This window comes from Narcine bancroftii, chromosome 2 (genome assembly GCF_036971445.1).
Source record: "Narcine bancroftii isolate sNarBan1 chromosome 2, sNarBan1.hap1, whole genome shotgun sequence".
Lineage (NCBI taxonomy): Eukaryota > Metazoa > Chordata > Chondrichthyes > Torpediniformes > Narcinidae > Narcine > Narcine bancroftii.
This window is the reverse complement of record NC_091470.1, coordinates 58,671,386-58,691,171: the sequence shown is the minus strand read 5'-3', so window position 1 is coordinate 58,691,171 and position 19,786 is coordinate 58,671,386. Positions and strand designations below refer to the sequence as shown.

At 38.5% G+C, this 19,786-nt stretch overlaps 1 protein-coding gene across 7 annotated transcripts in view; it reads left to right on the top strand.

The window, feature by feature from the left end:
- Positions 1–19,786, top strand: part of ttc6 (tetratricopeptide repeat domain 6) — a 249,087-nt gene that overhangs the window by 86,198 nt on the left and 143,103 nt on the right. For all 7 annotated transcript variants that reach the window (XR_011351280.1, XR_011351281.1, XM_069916775.1 and 4 more), the window contains 3 exons: positions 173–382; positions 10,021–10,180; positions 11,418–11,531. Coding sequence is in view for 5 of the 7 variants with exons in the window: in XM_069916775.1 (XP_069772876.1) it covers positions 173–382; positions 10,021–10,180; positions 11,418–11,531 (484 nt within the window). In the remaining 2 variants the exon portion in view is untranslated. The remainder of the gene's footprint in view (positions 1–172; positions 383–10,020; positions 10,181–11,417; positions 11,532–19,786) is intronic.

Here is a 19,786-nt window from a genome sequence, read left to right as displayed (position 1 = left end):
ATTAACACTCCTTGTTGGGAGCAATTGAATCATTACGTAAAGATTACTTTTGCAAAGAAATATTTGTGTAAATGATTTTATTTTGTAATTATAAACCATTAACAAAAAACTTGTGACAAGGTGTGAAATATTACTGGTAAGCACATTTTTGTCAATTTGGATTTTTCTCCAGAGATCAAGGATTTAAGACAATCCATCACCTCTGTATTACTGAACCAAGTCATGTATTGCCCATTGATCTGCAATTGGCTTCAAGGCTGTACTTTACTCCAAGCAGACTAGGCCATGGCAGCAGTAAACTTCCGGATTTCGTACAACAAGCAGCATCAGATACTTGTTCAGACGATGGTTTAACTGCTTTGAAACAGCAGAATGTAGCAAGGTAACCAGAAATAATTATTCATTTTAAATACAATGGCCCTGAAAATTAACAAATGATGCATTGGGCTTCAGCATTGAGATGTACTTTAGCTTCTGAATGTGGCATCTTACAGAGTTTGAAACAAAATTACCTAATGCAACTAGGTTCCTGTGTTAGAACTCCTATATATCAATGAAACAAGAAAGGTCAGAAAGTAATATTGAGATTCTTCTATTTCTTTATTGTTCTTTGTATTTCTCAAATAGCTTACTTTAAAAGACAGTTTGGAGTTCTGACACAATCTCAACCTATAGCCCATGGTGGTGCCTGTGAAAACCGGTTGTTATGAGATCAATCTGATCTGACTACATATTGAGTCTTAGTGAAGGGAATAAAAACTGCTCTCTTTAGGAGCCTTCATGCTGAGCTATGTTCCTGACCAGCCTGACAAGCCACTGCTTTATTAAATATTTCAGAGATAGCATTTCTGTCCTTTCTTCAATTTTATTTGCTTTTTTGTTCTACACTTTGAATACTATTTTGGATAATATTTAAATTTTTTAAATTTTAGACACCACCCCATGAGTCCATGCCGCCAAATTTATACCCAATTAACCTATACCCCCAGTACATTTCGAATGGTGAGAGGAAACTGGAGCACCTGGAGGAAACCCATGCAGACATGGGGAGACAGCACGGGTTTCGAACCTGGGTCCCGATTGCTGGCGCTGTAAAGGCATTGCACTAAATGCTATAACAACTGTGCCACCCTATCCTCACTGTGGCGCCCTACGTCAACCATGCCACCCACGATGGTCAGACAGACATAATAATTTGTACTTGTTTGAGGAAATAATCTGTAAAGAATTCTTTGTTAACACTAATCAGAATTCTAAAACAAAGATTTAGAAAATAAGTTCTCAGATGGAATAGTCACAATAGAAATGTATGAAATTTTTAAAAATATTGTGATGAGAGGTCAATCATATTATTTTACTGGGCAGATAATAGTGGAAATATGGTTAAATAATTTTGAAAATATGAACTTAAAACCAAATATATCTGTTGAAAATTTTAATTCAATTTCTAGGATAGAGTTTAAAACTGGGTAATAAAACAGTTGTAGCCGACCGCTACAAAGAAACACACATACACAGTGTGGCAGGTTAAGCTCACTCCTTTATTAGGGCTGGAAAGGCTGCTTTTATACTATTCAAATTTCTGCCGTTTTTTTGTTGATTGACTGAGTCAGTAATACAAATTTTTGACCCATTTTACCAAAATCACACTCCTCCTGGAGGAAAAGTAATAGAAAAATTGCAGTACTTCTCCCTAAAATACTTTACTCTTGCCTGTCATAGAAATGTCATCAGAGAATTAGAATATAGAACACGACAGCACAGTTATTTTTGCAGAGGAGCTAGTGGAGTTGTTCCAGTGAACCGGTACGGACTTGAAGGGCCGACATGGCCTGTTTCCGTGCTGTAAATGTTTATATGGTTATATGAATAACAATAACGGGCGGGAACGTCCATGCATATGAATGCCCTTCTTCCCCAGCCTGTTTCTGCTGTGTCAGCTTGGATCAATGCCATTTTAGGGTTGTTGGTCTGATGCTGCCCCAGCTTCTACCCCTGCCAGTTCATTGTCCTGGGAGTCACTTTAGCGATCTCTGTCCAATTACGGGCTGCCTCACAGTTTTAAACAGCCAACTAATGTCTTACCTAGCATGTTTTTTTTTTCTTTGGCTTGGCTTCGCGGACGAAGATTTAAGGAGGGGGTAAAAGTCCACGTCAGCTGCAGGCTCGTTTGTGGCTGACAAGTCCGATGCGGGACAGGCAGACACGGTTGCAGTGGCTGCAGGGGAAAATTGGTTGGTTGGGGTTGGGTGTTGGGTTTTTCCTCCTTTGCCTTTTGTCAGGGAGGTGGGCTCTGCGGTCTTCTTCAAAGGAGGTTGCTGCCCGCCAAACTGTGAGGCGCCAAGATGCACGGTTTGAGGCGATATCAGCCCACTGGCGGTGGTCAATATGGCAGGCACCAAGAGATTTCTTTAGGCAGTCCTTGTACCTTTTCTTTGGTGCACCTCTGTCACGGTGGCCAGTGGAGAGCTCGCCATATAACACGATCTTGGGAAGGCGATGGTCCTCCATTCTGGAGACGTGACCCATCCTAGCATGTATGTAATTCAAAATTCACACAAATTGTAATTGACTCTTAATTACCCTCTCTTGTGGCTTAGTGATTTACTGTACAAAAGGATATGAGACTATATAGGATTGAAAGAAGGGCTAGTGCCACACCTGGTCATCTTGACATATTCAATAAATGTCAGTCTTGGCCAGATTCTGAGCAAAAAAAAAATCAGAGAAAACATATTCTTAATTTATGCCTATGTTCTGAATCTTGATGCCACTATGAAAGATTGAGCTTTTCATAATTAAGATTCAAACAAATTGCTTCAACATCAAAGCAATATTGTTTTATTTGAGGTGCTAACTTTGATTATTTGGCAAATCAATTGATCATTATCAAAAGTTTACATTTTGTTTTCACTTTCTGTCTGCATGACCAAGGTAAAAATGCATGCAGTATAATAAAAAAAATACTGTTTATTGGCTCAGACGTGCATAGTGCGTGAGAAGCTAAGGAACTGATTGAATTTCTCTGTGAAAACTGATCTGAGAGATTTTCTACCTCATTTTTAAACCCAGACCATTTGCCATCACTTTTCCTTTATAAAGATTTTTTTACTATCAAACTACTTTATTAATTGCATCATGTGCTTCTGTAACTCATATTTGGAAGCCATTGAATTCCCTCCCACTCTTATATTTACTGATCTTCATCAGTGAGAGAGAAATAAAAATGACAAAGTAAAAGAAGCCTTTGAAGAGATAATAACTGTCAAATTTTAAAACCGATACAGAAGTTTTCATGATGATAAGAAAAATAGAAATGCTGGTGAGGTAGTTACTTGGGTTTATTATACAAGTCAGGAAAGATTGCAAATATATAATTCAACCAAAGATGATTGAATTAAGTGAATCTAAATCTTATGAATTGTTAATCTAGTCCATCTCTCAAAAAGAATCAATAACACAAAGTTTGACTATGCAGACCAGGCAGTCCATGTTACTAGCTTGCTCCACTTGCATCTCATAGAACACAGAACATTGCAGCACAAGCCCATGAGCCATGATGCTCTGCTGACCTACATAGATAGATAGATAGATAGATAGATAGATATACAAAAAAAAACACTCCCTACCTCATAATCCTCTATTTTTCTTTCATCCATGTGCTTGTGTAAAAGTCTCTTAAATGCCCCTTAGAACTTAGACACACATACCCCATGGCAACAGGCCATTTCAGCTCATGATCCCGTGCCGACGAATTGCACCCAATTAACCTACAACCCCCAGTATTTTTCAAATGGTTGGAGGAAACTGGAGCCCCCAAGGAAAACCCATGCATACATGGGGAGAGTGTACAAACTCCTTACAGTACGGGATTCGAATCTTAGTCCAGATCGCTGGCACTGGCTAACCTCTATACTAACAATGCTGCCCCTATTGTTCTAGCCCCCACTTCCTCCCATGGCAATGCATTCCAGGCATTCACAACTCTCTGTTTTTTTTTTAAAACATATCCCTGATGTCTCCCCTAAACTTTCCTTCCTTTACTTTGTACAGATTTCCTCAGGTGTCTGCTACTCCTACCCTGGAAAAAAGATGCTGAGTGTCTACTTTATCTATACCTCTCATAATCTTGTAGACCTTTATCAGGTCACTTCTCATCCTTCTTTGCTCCAAAATGAAAACTCTGTTAACCTTGCCTCATAAAACATAATTTCTAATCCAGGAAACATGCTGGTAAATCTCCTCTGTGCTATCTCCATAGCTTCCACATCTTTCCTATAAACAGAACTGAACACTATATTCTAAGTGTGGTCTCACTAGAGCTTTATAGAGCTGCAACATTGCCTCATGACTCCTGAACTCAATCCCCTGATTAATGAACCCCAGCATATCATAGGCCTTCTCAATTGTCTTATCAACCTGCATGGCTACCTTAAGAGATCTATAGAGTTGGACTCCAATGTTCAGTGTTCTTCCACATTGTTAAGTATCCTACCATTAACATATACTCTGCTTTCAAGTTTGACCTATCAAAATGCATTACCCTCCAATCATTTAGATTGAACTCCATCTGCCACTTTTCTGCCCAATTGCATCCCGTCTCTATCCTGTTGTAATCTACGACAGCCTTCAATGCTGTTAACAACACCACCAACCTTTGTATCATCTGAAAACTTAACTTCCTACCTTCATTAATGTCTTTTATTACATCCTCAAAAAACTCAATTATGCTCTTCCCTTCACAAAGCCATGCTGAGAAGACTGTACTTCTCTAAATGGTTGTCCTTAAGATTCCTCTCCAACAGTTCACTGGATTCTCCCTATGACCAAGGATCCAATGATCATCGCTTATCTAGCTCTCCCAAGTCCTTTCTTAATTTACTCCTGGCTACCATTTAATTCTCATGAGCCATCAATGGTCACCTGACTCATTCAACCTAGCCCATTCTTTATTTCTCCCTTGAATGTTTACATAAAATTATATGTCTTAAACACTTCCTGTGGGTATGAGCTCCATTTTCTCAACACTCCTCTGAATTCCTTTTTTGATTAGTGCCTTTTGTTCACCCCAGATTTTGATTTCTTCACAATGAGAAGCATTGTTGTATCTAAAAATTGTATAATTTTATAAAACACCATTTAGTCTCTTTGTGATCAATTAGAGTCCTAATCCATCCTTTCTTTCCTGATGAATAATTATCAAATTTCTGATACATCCTTGCAAGTAATTTTTTGCACTACATTGTCTCAGTATAGCTCCATTCACACTTGCAGGTTATCCCAGGATATTAACTGCAAATCGGCCTTTAAAGTGTCTAGTGTGAAAGCAAAATCAGCTCATCGTCAGTGTTAGATAACATCTTCTCATGCTGGGGATTGAGTGCTTCAACCCCTAATACAATCCTCGACGTCTGCAGACACCAACTTGCAATACATGGGTTTGCAATCATGCAAGTGTGAAACGGTCAATTGTATTGTGGGATTGAAATAATCCAAATTTTTGCGTGTGCAGGAACGTGAATGAAGAAAAGATTAAAATGAAGAATAAACTTTGCCGTGGGAAAGTCGCAGTGGGAGAGAGTGAGAGGGGAAATAGCAATAAATAGCAATAATGGACAATTTTTAAACAGCATGGGAAAATTAGCAGTGCTATAGAGCACAATTTATAAAGACTGTGAGTAAAAACAATGGCAGACCTGACTTCCCAGAATGCTGTACAGCAGTGAAACTCCTCCATGAATGCCCTATGCATGTAGCCGGGCATACAGCACTTTCTTTGCCATATGGAATTCTGGGAGGGCAGGCCCACCATCGCTTCCCCCCCCCCACAGTATTTATAAATTGTACGCGATAGTGCTACCAACTTTCCCATGCTGTATAAATTGTGTGCTGTGGTGGTACAAACTTTCCCATGCTGTATAAATTGTGTGCTGTGGTGGTACAAACTTTCCCATGCTGTATAAATTGTGTGCTGTGGTGGTACAAACTTTCCCATGCTGTATAAATTGTGTGCTGTGGTGGTACAAACTTTCTCATGCTGTATAAATTATGCACTAAAGTGCTACCAATTTTCCCATGTTTAAAAATTGTCCGCTATTGCTATTTATTGCTAGCACTTTCCCATAGTCCCTTATAAAGGTTTGTATAGGTCAGCACAACAACAACGGGCTGAAGGGCTCATACTGTGCTGTACATAAAGCTTAATTATGTTATAATTAGGCATGATTAATTTTGTTGAAATATAAGATCATAATACATTGATCAAGATTTAGGGTAGGTCCACCATCGGTCGATGGGTCATAACGTCACTGGTAGAAGGTTGCGTCATAACATCACTGGTAGAAGGTAAAACAGTCCTAACCCTGGGGATGGCTCCTTGCAAGTGTGAAAAAGTGTTCATTGTCCCAGTTCGGAGCGGTCAAGTATGAAAAGCCAAACCCCCATTCCTATCCCAGGACACTGAATGGCCAATTTAATGGGATGCAAGTGTGAAAGGGGCTTTTGATATGTTTAATTTATTTTCTTTCCATTTTAATTCTACCCCTCTAGAAATAAATTTTAGCATTTGGTTTGCCTTTATCAATGATTTTATTAAAATTGCTACTTTTAGTATTTGAGATACTTGAATTCTCTGCTTCTCATCATGTGCAATTTAAAACATTTTACAAATGATATTTTTCCTCATCCTTTTTCTCCATCTTTTCTGCCTCACACTTTTCAGTGTTAAAATTTATTTACTAATCATAAGCCAATTCTACAAATTTATTTGTGTCTTATGTTTTTTTGTTTGTGCTCACCAAATGGAGTCATTTATTAATTTAGAAATTGTGTCTGAATAATTAATATAAATTGTGAGAAACTGTGGTTCCATGGCAGGTATTAATGGAACTCCTTTATCCATTTGCTTGAAAGACACATATCTAGTTCTAGACACCATGTAATTGTTACACTCTGGAATTACACTATCATTTGGGATAAAAATAGTTAAACTACTTAATTAATGCTACTGAGTCAAAAAGATAGCTACAGCAAATATATATATATAGGTGACACGTATGCATTGTATATATTTTATTGGAGCATTGTGCTTTTGCATTTAGTATAATTACAAGTTTTGGTTATTGCAGTGATTTTTTTTCAAATCTTGCTAATCTGATAATCAGTTAATCTCACTCAACAATATTTTTTTCATTTTAAATACTTTATATTTAAAAAGCAGAATGCATTAAATTAACATTTTCTGAATAGTATTTAAATGTTTAAGTCATCATAGTTTTTCAGTTAAATCTATATAAATTGATAATGGATGGCATTCATAAACAAAATTACAATAGCAAACAAAACTGAACAATTATGAATTTCAGAAAGACCTAAAGCCTCATTAAGCTTGAATCACAAGACATCCTGAAATGCAGTTTGAAAACACTTGATTATAAGTGGAACAGGTTATCTTGGGTTTTTTTAAAATGTCCTTAATGTGTTCTCATTATTTAAGAAACAGCAAATAAATACCTAGTATAAAATTATAATCTAAACTCAAGTTTTCACTTAAATTAACCCCTTATTTTGAATAAGAAAAATAATGAACCAAACAAAAATATCCAGGCTAATGGACTAAATGTACTTTTGCCTTGTTTATAATTGAAATGAAACAAAGCTTAAATAGCCAAACAAATAATTGCTGGAGGAACTCAGCAGGCCAGAGAGCATCCACCAGTAGAAATAATGGTCATTCCATAAATCCTATATCTTATGGATGCTGCCTGACCTGTTGAGTTTCTCCCAATAATTCTTCATTTGCTCAAGATTCCAGCATCTGCAACTTTTCTGTTTCTAAACGTTTAAATGGGCTTGGTTGGCACTGGTACTACTATAAATCAAGTAGATATTTCTTTTAATTATTTCAATAGACAAACTAAAGCTGGTTCACCTTCTCCCATTTTTTTTCATCCCAAAAACAAGTACAAGAGAACTATCTTCCTTTATTTCCATTCACTTGTAGGAAATGGATATTAATGGCATAGATGCCATTTAATGGCCATTCCTGGGAAAACTGGGGCACCTTAGTAAAAGTTTCTAAACCGAATGGCAAGGTTTCTAGAGAATCAGCAACACTGGTCAAGGAATTTTAAAATCTCATTTACCATATGTAGCTATAATTAGCAAAACTAACGTTTACTGCTTGACTTAATGTTGAGAAGGAATTGGTGAGCTGCCTGCATGAGCGGTCCAGTAGAGGTGCTAACAAAATTGGGTTGAGATAAGGAACTTACAGATTCATCAGCAAGTAATGGTAGTATTTTTCCTATAGGTTATGTGTGGCTTGATGCTGAACTTCTGGGTTGCAAAATTTCCAAACATTAACTGAGCTCTTCATTCTCTGTAGACTTGTAGTTCTGCACAATTTCCTGGAGGTTTTAGATATAGTCTTGCGTGAAGACAGGGACAAAATATTTAATTTCTCTGCATTTCCTTTTTCCCCACATTATAAGACTTTGGATGGGTTGGGATGTCTGTGAATATGGAAGGCATCATTAGCTAAAGGATAGGGTATCTGTTCACTATTTTCAAATGTTCTTATGCTGAGACTATTTATGCAACAAGGTCTCATACTAGTCATATCCACATTTGAATACTCCAATGTTAATTTGTTGCATCAAACAGAGACTAATACACAGCGGGAGTAAAGTCACAAGCCTATTTATATAATGTATGGAATGGCACAGACTGACAGATAAAAAAAGTAGAGGAATATGTTAGGGGCAGTAGTAAACATAATTCAAAATCAACCGAAAACTAATTATGTTCACCATATACTATAATCAAACTAGAAATCCCATCACATCATTAGCAGATCAAAGCTCTGTGTCCTCTATTCTTCAATTGTGAATGTCATAAACAATTAAACAACTAGAGGAGAGCAGAAGTTCCTTAAACATTCTAGTGTTCATTGGTGCTCTAGTGTATAATAACTAAATTGCCGTGCTGAAAACATGTGTTACGTAACTAATCCTGATTGCTAGATACTTAACAACATGGAAAGTTGCCCTGGTATTTGCTAATCCAAATAAGCAGCACAAATCCAATTCTCTCAATAGATGCCAAAATTCCACCCTCAATTATCTGAAAAGTGTAGGAAAAAATCTTTGACAGTGACATCAACCAATAATCACACCTTGCTGCTCAGTTTGCTTTTTACCTCTTTACTATGAAGCTAATTTTATACAAGCTGAATCTTATTCTTTGTATTTAAAAATAATTAAAATATTTTATTTTGCACTTAAATTATTGATTACGATTGTATTTTCAGTTTAGAGCATGTCTCTGCCTCAATATTTAATCTGTTTTTTTTGCTTATGACCTAATTAGTTGTTGTCAGACTTCCAATGTCTGCCTTAGCCTGTTTTATTGCATCATTGTTGATAGAGGTCATGAATTCCCCATAGAATCAGTCAGGAAAGAGAGTGCATGTTGCAGAGTCTACATAGTGGGCAGGTCCTTCTGTTGCCACCAGGAAGCATTATAATTTCGAACTAACTGAATATCTGAGCCTATATTCTGGAAATTTTGTTTCATTATTTTTTTAATATCACAGTATACTGAAAGTTGATGCACTGTATTTTATCTTTGTATTAAATTGCTTCAGAAATTTGAACAAATCGGAATAAGTTTGCAAGACATCAAATTTGTATAATGTTTGTTGAGGGAATAGGATGAATGAACTCTGTCATTTCCTTGTCTGTATACATTTTGATTGCAGTTTTAATATTTCATTACTCATTTCTGTAGAATCTAAAATTTATGTTCACAAAACTGCAATGTGAATATAGTCTGCAATAACCTATGAAATTACAGAATCATGATAGAGAAATCTTAGTAAATAGGTATTGATAAAATAGAAACTTTTTACTTCTGTAGCATTTTAACTCGTGTTGTTTGTTTTCCATATGATGTTGCATATCTTCATATTTATACCATTTTTAACGTTCAAACTAAAGATTTGTAATTTTGTAATTCTAGACACATTTATGAAGGGATTCCTGTGTCAGAAGTGATTCCAGAAACTCTACAGGATAGTGTTAAGATTTTACCGTCACTTTCGTCAGATTATTTGTGTGAATGGCAAAGGGTAGCAGAATACTACGTGGAGAGGCCTCGACTGATACTCTTGGGAAAATCGGTAGGCAATTAAAGTAATTATTTTGTTTGACCTTCATGAAAAGACATTGTTGTAATAAATCACAGATTACAGCTATTTCCAGAACGTCTGCAGAAGATCAATTTTTTGTTTATTATTGTTCAGTAAGGTACCACAATTAAAAAGTTGTGCCAGAAGAGCATATGTCATTGGGGTAATATATCAACCTAAACAGAGCATTGGCAAATGAACTAGGAAATACTAGGAAACAAAAATGCATGTCTTTTTCTCTGTTGCAAATCTTTGTTCCAGAGAACTGTGGAGACTGAATCACTGAATGTATTCAAAGTAAAGTTAGATATTTGTTATATAGGACAGTCAATGTTTATGGGAAAACATACAGATTGGGGAGCTTCCAAGATCAGCTTTGCCTTGATCACTTTGATTGGTGAGGTAGGTTCAAGGAGTTATGTGGTCTACACCCTCTCCTTTTTCTGGTATTCTCATTTTTTATTTAAGATATTTATTGAATGGTTGAGATGTTCATTGTGTCACCTTAAGAGCGGTACAGATTCATGCACATTAGCTGCAGCACAGCATGACCGTTTATAACAAAAATATTGGAGTTAATCTGAACAAGAAATTGTTATAACCCACAGAATAATCATCATGTAACTTTGTTCTAACCAAGATATTTTTTTTATTGTTTGGTGTAACTTAAATGTTTTGCTTTGAATATTTGTAAATGTTAGTGCTTCACTTTAATTTTATAAAAAAGATCAATTATTTTAAAATAGTTTGCATAATATTTCATAGGTTTGGAATCTTCTGTATGCCATATATATTCAGAGTTGCACTGATTTAAACCACTAACTAATCTATGGTGAATGGCTAAGATGCATGTCAGTTTTTTTCCATTGTTTATTGTGGGCCTTGATCTAATCCTGCTCTCCTTTCCTTCCATCTCCTCCACCTTTTACCCTCTTTCACCTCCCCATCCAACTGCCAAGCAGGGCCTTGGGTGTTGAGGTTTGAGATCAAAGTTGCTGGTGTTCAAACCACACAGCAGTTTCTCAGCTCAGCATCAAATGTAAATAATTTCTCACTCTCTCCAAAATGTAGTCATTATTTTTTGAAAAATTGATTTTACTGTGAAATCATGTGATATTCTAGTTAAGTAAAAGGAGGAACTTTCACCTTTTTGACACATTTCTGACATAGTTTGTTTTATCAGTAGCTTCTTGCATAGAATCTGACTAGTTGTATTCATTTTCAACAGATGCAAATTTATAAAGATGCAACAAAGCTCTTTTGGATGCCAGCATTTCCTAAGTTTGCTGTTCCTATTTCATACATACAGGAAATACTCTACCCAAAGTTGCAAGTGGAAATGGTAATAAGAAAATTATGTTTGGTTTCAAAATCTATGATCTGTTTCCTTATCCTCTGAGAAGGTGGGCATAAACCTTGTATTATTCCCACTTGGCAGAAGAAGCAAACAAAGGTTGAGGTCTAGGTTAAACCTTGATCTCTCATGAACACAAGATGCTGACTGTCTTGGGAACACGTTATGTCATCATTCAAGTTACGTGGGTCAGTGGAAACGCACATGCGTGGTTTACGGGACTACTTAAGCGAAATGGAAAAGGCGCAGTTCAGTTATGTGTGTGCACCATCTTGTTTGAAAATAAGGTGTGCTAGCAAAGAAGTAACTAAATTAATGCAGACACGACACTATTTTTGTTCTTATGGTCTTATTTTTCTTTAATATGTAAGAATGTTTAGAAAAGGTTTAGAACTATTAACTGATTCCACACAAACATTGAATGATGCAGTAGAGAAAGATACTAAGCAAAAACCTCAAATGAAAAAAACTGCAGTTGTCTGAAATAAAAGCAGAAAATGCTGGAAACACTGCAGGGCAAGTAGTATCTATGTAAAAGAAAATTGTTAACTTTTCAGGTTTGAGGCCCTTCATCAGAACTGGTAATTTGATGGGAAAGGACAAATATTTTGATTAAGGTGAAACCAATGGGTTGTTATGGCAATAATGTGTTTTAGGGTCTTCATAAGTTCCCCAAGATTTAGAGGAATACCTCCGAGTGGACAGAAGCATTCCATATACAAATTCAGCAATATATCTTGAATTTGGAATGATTAGTGACAAGCTACATTGTGTATTTGTAGGGCAATGAGTATTGACCAGACACTGCCCTTTCGTTGATTACTGTGCATTTAAAAACCAATGAAGTGACAGTGACTCATAGAATAACAGTATTTGTAGTCCCACTATTCCTATGTCACCAGCATCTTTGCTCATTGTGAGATTGTAGCGGCGCTGTGGTGGCACTACAACTCCCACAAGCTATTGACGTCAGTGCATGATGACATCAGCGCGTGTCGAGCATGTGATTCTGGCTTTTAAAAGGTTGCGCAGGTGATGAAGAGTAAATCCGTTTGATTAACTCTAAAAATGCCTGTGTGGTTATTTTATCGTGTCCACTGCGATTCCAGTGGTCACAATTTGTGACTCTGACAAACGTGGACTCTGCAGCCATTGCTGTGAAGCTACCAACTTCTGGACAGCTGAGCCTGAACTGTGGTTCCAACAGGCTGAAGCACAATTTCACCTTCGCAAAGTCAAATTGGACACCACTTGTTAATACCATCTTGTCAATGTTTATGCCCTGGACCTGGCCGTCGCTAAGAGGGTCGGTGACTTCCTACGGGATCCACCATGTACCAGCAAGTATGATGCTTTAAAAGCACTTTTATTACATGTATAGGGAAAGGGCAGCCACACTACTACATCTTTTTTTTAAAAAATTTTTATTTTTCACACCATAAATCACATTAGCCATGATATACACTTTTTCTTTTTCACACATATACAGTGACTTTTTCTCCCCCCCCCCCCTCCCTCCTCCCAAGCCACCCCCCCCCTCTCATCCATTTTAGGTATACAATCTAGGTTGCATTAAGCCAGTCAGACAATGTTGTCATTCAACAAAAATACACCAGAAATTCTACTGAGTCCATTCTTTTCTTTCCTTCTCCTTCCATCAACTTAGGTAATGTTTGTCCCCGGTAGGTTTTCGCTATTGTATTTAATGTAAGGCTCCCATACTTGTTCGAATATTTCAATATTATTTCTTAAACTATATGTTATTTTTTCTAATGGAATACATTTATTCATTTCTATATACCATAGTTGTATTTTCAAATTATCTTCCAATTTCCAGGTTGACATAATACATTTTTTTGCTACGGCTAGGGCTATCTTAACAAATCTTTTTTGTGCATCCTCCAAATCAATTCCAAATTCTTTGTTTGTTATGTTACTTAGGAGAAAGATCTCTGGATTCTTTGGTATATTGTTTTCTGTTATTTTATTTAATATCTGACTGAGATCATCCCAAAATTTTTCTACTCTCTCACATGTCCAGATTGCATGAATTGTTGTTCCCATTTCTTTTTTACATCGAAAACATCTATCAGATACTGTTGGGTCCCATTTATTTAACTTTTGCGGTGTAATGTATAGTCTGTGTAACCAATTATATTGTATCATACGTAGCCTCGTATTTATTGTATTTCTCATCACTACTACATCTTAATGGTATGGGAGACTGCGCCCCTTCAGAACTAATGGATGAAATATAGTTCTTGGAAGCTGGCAAAAGTCCCAATATGTTATTTGAGCAGCTCTTTTTAGAGCGAATGCCAGATGATATTAGGCTCTTGTTATCCATCTTGTTAGTGTATTTTCACCCATTGGTTTTTGACAACCGCCATCCTTCCCTGGACCTGCAACTATGAGCAGTTAACTGTTCAAACATTCCGATCTTTGGCACCAGGAAGATGAACATCAAGTTCGAGAATCATCTCTAAACTTAGCCATTTATTATAGCAGTCATATCCCAACCCTTTGCTTGGTGCAGATTTTCTTTGGGCTCAAAGAAAGGCGTCGGCTAATAGATGGAACTACTTTTCAGACTATTTTCTAGCAGATGCCTATATCCCTGCTCTGCATCTCCAAACATTAAGTAAACCAGTAGATGAATTCTCCAAGCTGTTGGAAGATTTCCAAGAGATCTCTACTCTCAATAATTTTCTGCCTCCACTATAAAGCACGGTGTAACCGCATTTGTACTAAGGGCCCTCCTATCCATGCTAAAGCATGTCGCTTGCCTACATTTAGCAAAGGAAGAATTTGCCAAGATGGAGGAACTAGGCATCATTCCTACATCCGACAGTCCCTGGACATCTTCATTACATGTGGTCCTGAAACACAATGGAGGGTTGCAACCATGTGGAGATTACAAGCAGCTTAATAACGTCACCATTCCGGATCATTATCTGATACCTCATATTTAGGATTTCTCAGCTAATTTGCATGGAGCGAAGATCTTCTCCAAAATAAACTTGGTGCGAGCTATCACCAAGTACTGGTAGAGCCAGAAGATATTCCAAAAATAGCAATAATTACCATGTTTGTGTTGTTTCAATTTTTATGAATGCCATTCAGATTAAAGAATGCTGCTCAATCATTTCAACAGGTGATGGATGCTTACTTAGGATGTGGTATGACCAACGTCTTCATTAACCTCGACAACATTTTAGTGGCCAGTGCAACTAAGGATGAACAATTGCAACATCTTCGTACACTTTTTATTCATCTTCAAAACTTTGGACTGACCATCAATCCAGATCATTGCATTTTTTGACAAGAAACAATTGATTTCTTGGGGTATAGGATTACTTAGGAAGGTGTGACTCCGCTGCCATCCAAAGTTGAGGCCATTACCAAATTCTCAAGATCTGCTATGGTTAGAAGTCTGCAGAAATTCTTGGGAATGGTACATTTTTACTGTCAGTTTCTTCCTGGAGCAGCTCATATCGTGAACCCTCTTTTCAATTTACTCTCTGGAAATGCCAGGACCATCCATTGGACTGAAGAGAAACAATGCCTTCTTGAAGATAAAAGATTTGGTGACTCATGCCACTGTGCTCAGCTACCCAGTTTTAAATGCAGCCACTGCCCTTTCTACAGATGCTTCCAGTATGGTCAAAGGAGGTGCACTTCATCAATATGTCAATGGGGAATGGAAACTGTAAGCATTCTTCAGCTGCCATCTTCATGAAGCAGAGAAGAAATACAGTGCTTTTATAAGGCCATTTACTTGTCTATTCGACACTTGCGTTATTTTTGGATGGCGGAGATTTTACTATGTACACCAACCACAAGCCCTTAACATTTGTATTTTCCAAGGTCGCAGAGCCATGGTCAACTTGACAACAACAGCAATTATCATTCATTTCAGAATTTTCCACAAAAGTACTACATATTTCCGGAAAAGACAATGTAGTAGCTGATGCACTTTCTCTCTCTGCTCCACTCAAGGTTTCATCCGTAGATCAAGGTATTGACTACATAGCTTTTGCTGCGGCCCAAGAATATGACATGAGACGAATGCTTATCGGACTGCAATCATGAACCTGCAATTGAAAGATATCCAGTTTGGAGTTAATGGCAAGCTACTCCTCTGTGATATATCAATGGGACACCCACGCCCAGTAGTTCCAGCAGCATGGAAACGTTGAGTTTTTGACCCTGTGCATGGTCTTTCACATCCATCAATGAGATCAACCACTGGTATGGTTTCGGACAGGTTCGTGTGGCACGGTCTTAAAAAAGATGTAACACAAATGGCGAGGTCGTGAATTGCCTGCCAGAAATCAAAAGTTCAGCGGCATACTAAGGCACCACTGCAATCCTTCCCAGCAGTTACTCATCATTTTGCTCATGTCCACGTGGATATCGTTGGTCTGCTTAGACATGTTTACGCGGTGGCTCGAGGCCGTGCCTATGGTAGATGCTACTGCAGATATTTGTGCTTGGGTACGTCTGTTCCTGGCTGTCTCGTTTTGATTTACTGGTGCATATTACTTTGGATAGAGGACACAATTTACTTCCTTGCTGTGGACAACATTGTCTCACTTGCTCAGTTCAATAATTCAACATACAAAAGATTTCATTGACATCTCAAGTCAGCCTTGATGGCTCATTTAGAGGGCCTGGACTAGGCTGATGAGCTGCTCTGGATATTACTGGACATTAGAATAATTCCAAAGGAGAGCCTCCAAGCTTCATCTGTGGAGGTCATATACAGCGCACCGTTTGCGGTCCCAGGGGAGTTCATCCCCTACCATTCCAGAGATGATCCTAAGGAACTATTGAGCAGGCTAAGGGAGACCGTAGGAAAATCGATCCCTATACCAGTCTTCCTTTTTGGCTGAAGACCTCAAAAACTGTGAATATGTCTTCGTCCATAGGGGAATACTTGGTCAACCTTTACAAACACCTTACAATGACCTTATAGGATTCTCAGACAAACTAGGCCAACCTGTACTTTGGACATTGGAGGGAAGTCACAGTCTTTCACTATTGACAGGCTTAAACCAGCTCATGTGGACGCCTTCCCTACTGCAGCAGCCAACAGTCCATCTAAGAGGTCAACCACCTAAAAGATAGACAAACCTTTTTGCTGATTCGGGGGTGGGGTGGGGGGGGGGGAGTGGGGCTATGGTGGCACTGCAACTCACAGAAGGAATTGAATGGCTATGTGACATCAGTGCCTGATGACGTCAGCATGTGTCGAGCGCGTGATTCTAGCTTTTAAAAGATTGCACAGGTGATGAAGAGTAAATCCATTTGATTCACTCTAAAAATGCCTTGTATGGTTATTTCTTCATGTCCACTGTGATTCCAGTGGCCACAAGATGGTCTAAGACCTTCCAGAACTATTGCCACATGATCTCCTACTACAAATGGGCAATTCTGTTCAAAATTTAAATTAAGTTAAATTAAATTTTAAATTTAAGTTTAATTTTTTAAACATTAAAAAATATTTAAATAATTTTTTGGAAATGTTAAACATTTTTAAATTAAATTAATTTTTTATTATTTTTATATTTAGACATACAGCACGGTAACAGGTCATTTTGGCCCACGTGTCAGTACTGCCTAATTTACACCCTGTTAGCCTACACCTCTGGTACTTTTCAAATGGTGGAGGGGAACCAGAGCCCTGGGGAAAATTCTCACAGACATGGGGAGAACGTACAAATTCCTTAAAGAGAGCACGGGATTTTAACCTTAGTCTCGATCACTGGTGATGTAAAGAGGTTGCACTAACTGCTACGCCAACCATCTAGCCATTAACATAGTTGATGGAAATGGGCCCAGGACTGCTGCCACGAGTGGCTGGTGATAAGGATGTCATCCAAGTAAACAAATATGAAATCCAGCCCGCTGCTAACTGTGTCCATTAGGCGTTGAAATGTCTGCACCATATTTTTTAAACCAAAAGGCATACGGAGGAATTCAAATAGCTCAAACGGGGTAATCAAGGAAGTCTTAGGAATGTTTTCTGGGTGAAGTGGGATCTGATGGTACCCATGCACCAGGTCGATTTTGGAGAAAATCCTAGTGCTGTGAAGGATTGCAGAGAAATCCTGTATATGGGGAACTGGGTAGTGATGTTGTTCAGACACCAATGGTTCCCACAAGATCTCCACCCTCCAGAAGCATTAGGTACCATATGCAGCAGCGATGCCCAAGGGCTGTTGGAGTGGCAAGCAATCCCCATTTCTTCCATGCGTTGGACTTCTTCCTTAACTAACTGCAGTTTATCTGGAGGCAGCTTGCACATGTGCGCATGCAGGGGATGTTCATGAGTCGGAATGTGGTCCTGTACTCCATGTTTTGGTTGGACCACTGTGAACTGTGAAATAATAATGCTGGGGAATTCCACCAGGAATCTGCCATATTCATTATTCGAGAGCATCAGCGAGTCGAGGAGAGATGTGGGCAATGCCATGGAGTGCAGGGTGAGGGACTCGAAAGTCTTTGAATTGACGAGGTGCCGACCTTTGAGATCTACTAGAAGGCAATGTGCTCACAAAAAAATCAGCTCCCAGGAGCGGCTGTGATACATCAGCAATGGTGAAGGACCACCTGAACCACGTTGAGCCAAAATTGAATGGAATTGTCCGTGATCTGTATTTCCAGATGCTGCTGTTATTAGTGGCTGTAAGAGGAGGGCCTTCTTTCCTGAATGTGTCTCTGGGCCAGAGGAGGGAAACATACTATCCTCTGCTCCAGTGTCAACTAAGAACCGACAGCCTGAGTGTCAATCCAAGAGGAAAAGGAACTTGTTATTGTGGCCAGCCATCATGACCACTACTGATGACCGGCCTTAGCATTTCCTGGATTATGTGCAGGGGGACGGCAGTGTTGGGTTGCAGCTCCCCATCTCTGATGATAATAGCACCATTGCTCTATCTGCGCTGAGTCTGGTCAAGTCTGATGCCGCACGGCTATCCTGAGTGGGCAGGGTTCATGGCCTTTGCCAAGGCACCACTGTGTGCCAACCAAAAGTCTACCATGTTGCTTAGCATCCCACAATTCATAAGCACGGACTGCTAAATGATAGGGGTCATTAAAATCTTCATCTGCAAACAGCAAACTGATGTCTTCTGGCATTTGCTCGAGGAAAAGGTTGCTCAAAAAGCGGACAGAGCCAGCATCCTGTTTGTTAGTTTGGAAGCAGTGCAGTCACCCAGGGCGTCCAGATAGAGAAGACGTCATGCTCTGTTGCATTGGGAAAGGACCATGATGGCTTCATACCTGTAGTTGGTTGGAGGCTGGTGTAAGAAATTGACAATGTGCCCAGCGATGTCCTGGTCCAGCGAGGCAATAACATAGTAGTTGTGTCAATGGTAATCTGGCATAGCCTGCTCGAATCAGACCTGTGGCTCCAAGGTCCAAAATACTGGAAGTTTGAGTGCAACAGAATTCTGCACATCCTAGTGAGGTCCAAAATATCGTTTGGACCATCGGGGTCACCAATGTAGCAAGTTGTGCAGTGAATAAAGCACAACAGAAGTTTTCTGTGAGCTGAACTGACAGAACTGTTTAATGGAAATTTTGCAGGAGTTTAAATAATTACAGTTGGCATGCTATCACAATCACCCAACCTCTGAAGTCACATGCTTCCCAGAGTACTTTGTGGATAATGGAATGGTGTCGTTTTCCACAAGTATTTAATGTCTGTATATTCCTAACTGTTATCTTTGATATGGCTGAAAGACCTTGTGGCTACCAAGATGCGAGTCACTTGCCAGAGGATGTCTCAAGACCATAATATTTATGTCTGCTGCAAAATTTCTGGCCAGTTGTAACTTGAATGAAAACAGCAATGATAATGCTATTGAATGTCAAGGATAGATGATTAGACCTTCTCTTTTAAGATCTGGTCATCCTTGGCACTTTTGTTGCACAAATGTTATTTTCCATTTATCAATCCATATTGAATATTGTCCAGGAATTGCTACAATCAGGCATGGAATTCTTAATTTTCTTAGGAGCTGTGAATAAAATGAATTGTTACTGCCTGTGAAGGTATATGTGGTTGGATGGAATTTTTTTTCCATTTGCATAAGTGTTAAATAGCAAGGGTTTTGATCATTTTGGAAAAAAAGCTGATGGTCTTCCAAAGCAACATTTGATGATTGATGGTGGCATTTACCTTGGAGGTGTCAATAGAATCACACCAGAAATTGCTATTTTTCTCAAAGATATCT